At 45.2% G+C, this 10,640-nt stretch overlaps 1 protein-coding gene across 1 annotated transcript; it reads left to right on the plus strand.

Moving 5' to 3' along the window:
* Positions 1-1,481: 1,481 nt before the first annotated feature.
* Positions 1,482-4,601, plus strand: LOC131904920 (preferentially expressed antigen in melanoma-like protein 7). The gene is made up of 3 exons (XM_059255912.1): positions 1,482-1,768; positions 2,596-3,192; positions 4,037-4,601. The coding sequence occupies exons 1-3, from the start codon at positions 1,482-1,484 to the stop codon at positions 4,599-4,601; spliced, it is 1,449 nt and encodes a 482-aa protein (XP_059111895.1).
* Positions 4,602-10,640: the final 6,039 nt, after the last annotated feature.

Here is a 10,640-nt window from a genome sequence, read left to right on the forward strand (position 1 = left end):
AGTCCTAGGATTAAAGGCATATGCCATCACCACCCAGCTAATTGAAATAATTTTTGTCAGTGTCTTTAAAAAAAGCCTGGGGATGGATTTTTCAGAGGGGCCACAGGACACAGTGATGTTTTTGGACAGTGCTTATTGGATGCAGTTGCTTCAGCCTGGTCAATTGGACAAGTTCATTCCTCAGACTGACGTAAACAGAAGCCAAGTAGACTGCTTGCACAATGCTGTGATCCTAGCACTGGAGATGTGAGAGGAAACCATTCCCTATTCTAGGATAGCCTGGAGTGACCTGGTCTCTATAAAATTTAAGGAAATGATTAAGTTGAATGCAGCTCAGTGGTAAAGCACTTCTCTACCACAGGCCACGGCCTGGATCAAACCTCAGTATCAAACAACCTCAGTCAAAAACAAAGGAACTCATCAATCCATATCATTCTTGCTTATTTGGGTTGTTTTTTAAACCTCTAATACTGGCCTAACCTCAAACTTAAAGTATGGACTGGACTGTATGGAATCCTCCTGCATCTGTCTCTACAGTAATGAAATTTTAGTTTCTTTTTTGGTTTTTCGAGACAGGGTTTCTCTGTGTAGCTTTGCGCCTTTCCTGGGACTCACTTGGTAGCCCAGGCTGGCCTCGAACTCAAAGAGATCCGCCTGGCTCTGCCTCCCAAGTGCTGGGATTAAAGGCGTGCGCCACCACCGCCCGGCCTGAAATTTTAGTTTCTTGCCAACCAGACTGACATCATGCAGTGTTTGAAAAGCAATGTTTGATTCAGAACATGCTGAGCAATTAGGTCACATCAGATTGGCTAGTGTACAATGTTAGGATCTTAGTGTGAGTTGAGTCCAGCCTGGATTACATAGCCAGCTGTGGGCTACACAGTGAGACCCTGTCTCAACAAAAACAAATAAGTTACTAGAAGGACATGATACCCCACTAGCCCCCTAGCACATACCCAGGGAACTCTATACTCCAAAGTTGTCTGACATAGCTAGATTCCCTAACCAGGCTCTGAATCTTTGAAAATTAAAAGCAATGATCCCATTTCACAGATTCTTCTCAGTTTTTGCCAGGCAGGATCAATTTGTTGAAAGCCTAATATGGGTAGGTTGTACATATAATCCTTCCATTGTCTCTGAAAAGGGGCTAGTATCCTTTCTGCCATAAGAAACGGAGCTTAGATTTTTTCTTCCCGGTTTCCCCCTTCCAAAGGGGTATGGGACTCAGAGTAGCAAAGGTTGGAACTGGATGGGACACTGGTGAATGTGAATGATCGTGAGAGGCTCCACATGCTACCAGGGTAGCAGCATTTGCCTCTGAGACTGCCAAAGAGTGCTGTAGTGAGTAAACCCAAGTCTCCATCAAGGCCAGAGTGGTGACAGATGCTCACTGTGAGGGGGAGAAATCTTCATAAGACAGACTGAAAATATATTTTCTCCTAAATTCTTCCCCAGGATCATCTCCCTTAACATCCATCAGAATGAGCCTCCAGGCCCGACCCACACTCCTGCAACTGGCAGGGCAAAGCTTAGTGATCAATGAGACCTTGGACATCTCTACTCTGCAGGACCAGCCAATGGAGTTCTTTCCCATACTGCTGAAGGAGGCCAACACTCAGAGAAAAACAGAGATGATTAAGGCCCTGGTGGCAGACTGGCCCTACCTTTGCCTTTCTGTTGGGTTGCTGATGAAGAACCCCGACTTGGAGATCTACCAGACTATGTTGGATGGAGTAGGCACATGGCTGAAAAGAGAGTCTCCCCCCGGGTAAGCAATAACCATATAATGCCAAATGCTACACACTGGCTTATATGGAAGGAACATCTGGGATCAGGGAGTATGGGGTCAAAGGTGGATCAGAGACTTTGGCTGGTATACTGGAGGGCTGCAGGGGCCTTGACAGCTCTAGAGTCCTTGTAGCAAATAGCAATTAAGTATGAGATAGCTCTTGGTGCAGATGTAGCCACAGGAGAATGACCCTGTACCCCTGTCTCCACCAGGTAATAAAAATAGGTTTACTCTGGGCAGCGGTGGCACATGCCTTTAATCCCAGCACTCAAGGAGTGCTGATTCCTGTGAGTTCGAGGATAGCCTGGTCTACAGAGCAAGATCCAGGACTGGTACCAAAACTACACAGAAAAACCCTGTGTCAGAAAAAAAAACCAAAAAACCAGGCAGTGGTGGTGCAAGCCTTTAATCCCAGCACTAAGGAGGCAGAGCCAGGTGGATGTCTGAGTTCGAGGCCAGCCTAGGCTACAGAGTGATTTCTAGGACAGGCTCCAAAGCTACAAAGAGAAACCCTGTCTCGAAAAACAAAACAAAAACAAACAAACGAAAGAAACAACAACAACAAAAAAACAATACTAGATGACGGAAGTCCAGAGCAACTGAATGCAGGGAAACAGGACAGGTCTCCAATATACATCTCAGGCAAAAAGCTCATGCTTGACAAGCTTGAGGTTCTGTATTGGAGACCCAGAACTGAAAAGCAGGAATATGAAGAAGACAGAGATAAGCAGGGGAAAACTCCATCAGAGATGGAGAAAAAGTTTTAGGTCTCAACTTACCTTCTGACACTTCTCTTTTATCTACAGAGGGCAGAAGCTTCTAGTGGTTGACTTGAGGAATGTGCACCATGATGTCCGGGGTGTGTGGTCTGGAAGAGATGGTGGAAACCACTCAACAGAATCTTTGCCTGAGAAGCTATTAATGAAGAGACTTCTTCCTCAACGAACACTGAGGAGGCAGTGTGTGAAGGTTGTCATTGATCTTCACCTAACTGCAGATGAATACCAAAAGCAGTTGTTGAAATGGGCAGAAAATATAGAGGGTTCCCTGAAATTGTGCTGTGTGAGGCTGAGGATTGGTACAGAAAAAGGCAGCACTGTCAGGAATGTCTTCAAAATTTTACAGCTGAAGTTCATCAACGAGTTGGAACTGAATACCGTGGGTAATCTCTCCACATTGGCCAGTTTTGTACCTTTCATCAGGAAGATGAGAAATCTTGAAAAAATCCTGCTAGTACGTGTCTTCCAAGACCACACCCACGCTCCTGCAACTGGCAGTACCACTGACAGAGATGAGAAGTATGTCCGCAAGATCATTTCTCAGTTCTCCAAACTCAACTGTCTCAAGCATGTCACCATAGATGATGTCTATTTCCTCAATGACCACATGAAACAGTTGCTTAGGTAAGAAAGGATGGAGAGCAGTTCCTGCTACCAGAGCAAACCTTTCTTTTATACATTAGAGAGTAGTGGGCACCTGGTATCTGCAGACCTCTGTGCATTTCACAAGGAACATGTAAGGATGAGCTTATTCCATGTTAACTGATTCAAGGGCCCACATGACCACTCATAAAGCTGAGCGATGAAGTGGGGTAGTTTGTATGGACAGAGCTGACAGGGTAGAAGGCCAGGATTGTGGGTTAGATTTGGGAGGGTGGGTTGCCATTTCCTCCATAGCAATCCTATCTGATCTAATGTGGAGGAACAGGAAAAGAAGAGGGCCCTGCGTAGGGAGGACTCAGACCTGCACAGTGAGCTCTGTGTTTTGATTGGGGAGAATACATCCCAGTCTAGTTCCCAAACAGTGTAAGGCTCTATTGAGAGCAGGAGTGGGCTAAGTGGACAGGACATGGAAAAGCTGAGACGAGAGTCAGAGTCAGGGCTGAAGAGTGAACAGGTGCAGACACTGTGACAGGGAGTCAATGATTCTTCAGGAGGCAACCTGACATGGCCATATGGGTCCTATCTTTCTCCTTCCTGTGGACCCTCTAGCCTAATAGTCTCCATAGCAACTCTGGGTCTCTACTTGTTACTGAAGAATAGGAAAGGTAGCTGTGGAATGAGCCAGTCTGCACCATGAAGATGACTCCCTAGGGTGAGAGTGGTGTGATTTGAAAAAGAAGACTAATGGGTTGTACTGGATGCTCATGGCCATCCTGTGGTCACACTGACCCTGGCTATGTGGTCCCCTCTACCTCTAGGACAACCCACCACTGTGTTTGAAAATAACCCCTTGGTCTCTCCCTAGGTGCCTGAAGACCCCGTTGGAGTCCCTGTCCATCTCTTTATGCAATTTCTCACAGTCGGACTTGGAGTCCTTTGCCCAGTGGGGTCACTGTCAGCTTAAACATCTGTACCTGAGAGGTGTCAATTTAAGTGATCTGAATTTCATGCCTCTCAAAGTTTTCTTACAGAGTGTTGCAGACACTCTGCTGACCCTGGAATTAGAAGACTGTAGGATGAAGGACCCTGACCTCAGGGTCCTTCTCCCTGCCCTGAGCCAATGCTCCCTGCTGACCAGCATCAATCTTTATGACAATGAAATTTCCATCAATGCGCTGAAAGACCTTCTGTACCACACTGCCGACCTAAGCCAGCTGAACAAGGAGCTGTACCCTGCTCCTAAAGAGGTCTATGATCACTCTGGTTATATCAAGGTAGTGGAATTTTCCCAATGTTGTGCTGAGCTGAAAAGCACATTTGCCAATGTAAGGCAGCTCAGGTCAGTCTGCTTCGGTAGCAATCCCTGTTTGGACTGTTGTGAGCGTTATTTCTATAAACTGGAGACAACACTTTGTGATTGCTCACTGTAAATTCCTTCTGGGTACTAAGAAATGAAGGCACAGGGACAGGCCTCTCATGCACGGAACCCTAGAACACATGGTTTTGGACACTGCTCAGTGTGGTGGAAATGAAATTGCATGCAGTAGGGACAGAGCACGGGGCCTGACATTGATGAGCACAGTGAGGTTAAGTGTCTTGTGGAATCAGAAAAAGTTGTTCTACATTTCAAACTGTAGCTCCTGTCAGGACTGGCTTTTTCTTTTTTTCTTTTTTCTTTTTCTTTCTTTCTTTTTTTTTTTTTCTTTCTTGAGGTAGGGTTTCTCTGTGAAACAGTCTCGGCTGTCCTGGAACTCACTCTGTAGACCAGGCTGGCCTCGAACTCACAAAGATTGGCCTGGTTCTGCCTCCCAAGTGCTGGGATTAGAGGCATGTGCCACCACCGCCTGGCAGAACTGGCTCTTCAGGGCCTTTCTCCTGCATACAAAGTAATGGTCAGATGCTGAGAACCTGATATTCTGTCTGTGATGTGCCTCTCTGCTTCTCCATTAATCTGGTCCTCGAGATCATGGTCAGGGCAGTCCTTTGACTGTACACAGGAATGGGAAGATACTGTCTTGTCTCAGCTCTTGTTGGCTAAGACTTCTCAACATCCAAGTGACCTGAAGCTAATCTGACATTGTCTTCCCACTTGTGCATCGCAGTGAGTTATATGTAAAGTTTTCAAAGCAGCAATGTATGCAAAGCCAAGGGGAGAGGAAGGGAGTTTGGGGAATGGGCAGCAGATGGCGATCCAGGGTACTGAGGCTGGGATGCACTGTGGGGACATCAAAGATGACTGAAGCAGAACAAAAGACAACAAACAACAACAGAATGGGGGATAACCATAGTTCTCCATTCTCTTTCTGTCTTTTCAGTGTAGCCCAGACTGGCCTTAAACTCCTCATCCTCTTCCCTCCTCTTACAGATTAATGGGGTTTCTATCAGAAAGCACCAAACCCAGCTTGTTGGGCACCTGACTGTGGGACACTATACTTCAGGGCTCCCCATTCTGGTTGGCCTCCTGCACATTAACACCTCCAGGAGACAGACAAAGGTCCTGTTATTATACAGCACTCGGAGTCCCTGGCGAGTGGAGCCAAGGAGACCCATGGCGGGTGAGAGACGGAGATGCCAGGCAGACAGTGCACAGTGAAGAGTTTTATTTGGTGGGGGAAGAGACGGGAGAGGGAAAGAGAGAAAGATAGGGAGGGAGAGAGCTCCAGCTGGAGAGGCGCCTACCTCTGACTAGGGAGAGAGGGGAGAAGCTGGAGTTTTCTCTTAAAAGTAGGCTTTAAGTCAGAACACGCACAGGGCAGGTCTCCCTGGGGCAGGCCAGATTGCCAACACAGGTCCCTGTCCTGTCCTAAAGGGTTGCTGGACCCTAGGAACCGCATAGTAAGTGTCCAGTGGCAAATTGTCTTTATTTTGTTAATGAGTCTCTGAGCCTAATTGTGTTTCCTTGTGTCTGTATAATCAGGTAGGAGTAAAGAAGTTTGTGTCTGGCTGTGGATCTCTGCATCGGTTCCCTCAGTCATTGGATGGGGTTTCTAGCACAACAATTAGGGTGTTTGCCCATCCTATCACCAGAGTAGGTCAGTTCGGGCTGTCTCTTGACCATTGCCAGTAGTCTATTGTGGAGGTATCTTTGTGGATTTCTGGGGACCTCTCTAGCACTTTGCTTCTTCCTAGTCTCATGTGGTCTTCATTTATCATGGTCTCTTATTCCTTGTTCTCCCTCTCTGTTCTTGATCCAGCTGGGATCTCCCGCTCCCCTAAGCTCTCTTTCCCTTGACCCTCGCCCTTCATTACCCTCACTCATGTCCAGGTTGTTCATGTAGATCTCATCCATTTCTCTGTCATTGGGCGATCCCTGTGTCTTTCTTGGGGTCCTATTTTTTAGGTAGCCTTCAGGCCCCAGGTGGAACTCCAGGAGTCCATTTGGCGAGAAAGAGGAGGGTTTATATGAGCGAGAATTGTTGAGACCAAGGTTGGATAAAGCACAGGAACAAATAGCCAAACGAATGGAAACACATGAACTATGAATAAGTGAGACAGTTGATTAGCTTGATCTGTTTGGGAGGGATCCAGGCAGTGGGACCGGGTCCTGTGCTCAGTGCATGAGTTGGCAGTTTGAAACCTGGGGCTTATACAGGGACACTTGGCTCAGCCTGGGAGGAGGGGACTGGACCTGCCTGGACCGAATCTACAAGGTTGAACTCAATCCTCAGGGGAGTCTTTGCCCTGGAGAAGATGGAAATGGGGGGTGGGCTGGGGGAAGGCTGGGGGGGGTGGAGAACAAGGGAATACGTGGCTGATAATGTAAAATTAAATTATAAAATAAAAAAAAAGTTTGTGTGACAACTTTTGTTTTTTCATCATTGGTCGGTTAATTAAAATGTGGGTAGTCAAGATTGCTCAATGGGTAAAGGGTACCTGGGGCCAACCTTGACAATCTGAGTTTGATCTAGGACACCCATTTAATAGAAGGGGAGGGCTGATTCTCAACATTGACCTCGGACCTTCACAAGCAGGTAATGGCAAGTATGTTCTGTCATGTATAAGCACACAAAATGAACATACTTAATGATCCCATGATTCAATATTGTGAATGGATGCTGAATTCAATCAAATGTAACTGTGAAGGTCCTTCACCAATTATATATATTTATATTCTTTTTAAATTCTAATATAATTACACCTTTCTTCCTTAAAAACTTTGCCATATATCCCTCATTGCTGTTCAAAAGCATGATCTTTTTCATGAATTGGTATTACATGCATATATGTTACATATATTATATAAATATTCCTTAATGTGTCCTACCATATCTGTATAGTGTCACTTGTATGTTACGTTTTCAGGACTGCCTATTATATTCTGAACAAAAGAAGAAATGTCAACAGAAGAGGTCTGGATAGACAGCTGAGAAGTCAACAGCACTTGTTCCTTTCTGGGACCTAGATTAGGGTCCAAGTAACCATGTGGTGACTCACAACCCTCTGTAACTCCAGTTCCAAGGGACCAGACACCTGTTAAGAATGACCTTTACAGGCACTGCATGAGCTTGGTGTGAACACATACAAAATAAAACTCATATTTAAAATATGTAGATAGAAGAAGAAGAAGAAGAAGAAGAAGAAGAAGAAGAAGAAGAAGAAGAAGAAGAAGAAGAAGCCTAGAGTGTTGGGGACTGAGTTTAGTTTCCAGAAGCCAAGTTAGGTGAGTTCACAAATATTTGTATCTCCAGCTCCAGGGTTTCTACATATTCTGGCCTCCTTGGGCACCTGTACTCAGGTGCTATACCCAGCCATAGACAAACCTATGCCAGTATTTAAATTTTAATTGAAAAATTAAATCTAGGGAAACCTGAACATACTAGACTGCCAGCATAGCAGTCTCAGACAGGATCCCCTTACAATGGATACTTGCTAGAAAGTGCTACACATTATTTACAACACAAAAGCCCTCAGAGACCTAACATCACAGACAGGCATGCACTCTGCTATTGACATATTTTGACACTGCCCAAGTAGTTCTATATTCTACCTATGAAAGTCTGCTCCCCCAGCCCAGCATGTTCTCAGGAAGTCCAGTGTGTCAGGGTACACCAAGTAGCACAGTTCAGCTTAAGAAAGAAGGCACTCCAAGAAGAAATTTTAAGGCCTCTGTGGCAGCAGAAAAGTCCAGCTTCTCTGATGGACTGAACCCAGAACAGCCATACAAAGGCATTTTTATTGATTGTTACACAAAGTATTTCCTTATACCAAGGACCCTAATCTAATTTGCACGCCTTACTAAGGGAAAGCATCACATGCCCCCATGACTCTAGTCCTTTATTATGTATCATTTGCAATGCATAATAAAATAAGAGCTTCAGGTGTGCCCCATATGCCTTGTGACCAAAGTCATGGGATGGCTGCAATGCCCCTTCAGCAAAACAATCACTGTTTTCTTCAAGGATTCTTCAAGGTCAGTGTACTTCTAGAAAACAGCTGTTCACTCTACCCCAGATACAGTGACTCTGCTAAATTCCTAAATCACCAGTGGATCTCATGTGCATCAAGTATAACCTTAGGCCTTCGGGGTTGGTGGTGGGGGTGGTAATTCACTGCCAGAGAGACAATGACACCAACCAGGGTCTTCATGCCAAACTCTAACCTGGCCCCATCTTCATGTGCTACCGAGGTTCTTCAGGATAATAGAGTGACTCAAGTAGGAACATGGCCATGAGGACATCCCCTTCAGAGGGAATCATGTCCTCCTCCACCCCGTTTCATGTCTTCCAGGTCCAGCTTGGGCTGAAGGCCCTGGATCTGAGACACTGAGCCTCTTCCTCAGCTGATTGTAGCTTCTGAATCGTGCTCTCCAGTCTAAAAGATAAAATAAATTATTACTATCTGTGAAACATGGTTTTATGTAAGCTGGTCAGGTCTTTCCCCTTCCAAATTGTGATACTGTGGCCACGTATGAGCAACTTGCAGTCAATGCTTGTGGGGTAGGAAATGGATGAGCTTCACCCGATCTCTAATTCCTTCCATCTCTGGATGACACATTTGATGCCATCAGTCCCAGCCTATCTAGGACATCTGGAGGAGGATCTGGGTGGGGATTCGGGAATCTGGTCAGGACTGAAAGCCACTTTTAGGAAAGGGTGTGTGGAGTCCAAAGATTCTTAAACATTTTGATACAAATGAGTCATTCCTGCAATTCCTGCCTTTGGGAGGGCAAGACAGGAGGATCCTAAAGTTCAAGGTCACCTTCAGCTACACTGTGCATTGACTGCTAGCCAGGGAAACTTGAATAGCCTCTTTTATAACAAAAGTATACACACAAAATCAAGCAGGCAAGGAACCAAAAATAAATTTCAGAGAAGGCGATGGAGAATCTCAGAATCCTAGAGGCTAGGGCCACTGCTTAAACTCCTGGAGATCTGTCACCCCATGCAGACACCACCGAGTCTACTCACAGGCAATCCACAGGGATGACATACAGCTAAGGAAACACATCCATATCCATCCCTGCTTTTCTCAGCCAAGGCAAAGGTTTCAAACCTTGGTTGTGAGCCTGGTTTAGTGATACACTAAGATGTTTAGGATGGAGTATCTCTTGTTGGAAGGCAGCATGGCTCAGTGTGTGAGTTAAAGGCTAGCTCTGGATACATGTCTATTCCCTGCTCATAAAGACAAAACAACAACAACAACAACAACAACAACAACAACAAAACTATTTTAGGCTTGTGCCTGTAACTGAAATCTCAGTCGGCTGATGCAGGCAGGCAGGTTCCCATGTATTTGCCTGTCTACTCCAAGAATCCCAGTGTAGCCTCCACTAGAGAATGAAATGTAGTCTCAAACAACATGAATGTGTGGATGAATATACAAACGAATTGCTGAAGGAATTCTGAAAAGGCCTGGGGTATAGTTCAGTGTGAAAGTACTTACCTTTACCATGCATGCATCATCATAGAAAATAGGGGATTTAAACTTTTGTAAATGAGGGAATGGAGATATGGCTCTGCAGCTAAGAGCACTGGATGCTCTTCCAGATGACAGGTGTTCAATTTCTAGGACTCAAATGCTGGCTCAAATTTCTCTGCCTTTCCAGGTGTGGGAGTGCAGCACCCTCTTTTGGCCTCCACAAGCACCAGGCATGCAAATGGTTGACCAAACCCTAGCAGTACATAAAAGGAATCCACCTTAGAAACATTAAAGTATGGTTGGGCCTTTAATCACAAGATTGTCCCAGTCTTCTGTATATAAATAAAATACCTCTTAGAAATCATCTTTATTTAATTTTAGTACACATATAATAATTTATTTATTCATTAAATTTATGTGGGAATAGGCTCATTTATCCCACTTTTTTTGTTTTTGTTTTTTTGGTTTTTTGAGACAGGGTTTCTCTGTGTAGCTTTGTGCATTTCCTGGAACTCACTCTGTAGCCCAGGCAGGCCTCAAACTCACAGAGATCCACCTGCCTCTGCCTCCTGAGTTCTGGGATTAAAGGCGTGAGCCACCACTGTCGAGCA

This window comes from Peromyscus eremicus, chromosome 2 (genome assembly GCF_949786415.1).
Source record: "Peromyscus eremicus chromosome 2, PerEre_H2_v1, whole genome shotgun sequence".
Classification (NCBI taxonomy): Eukaryota; Metazoa; Chordata; class Mammalia; order Rodentia; family Cricetidae; genus Peromyscus; species Peromyscus eremicus.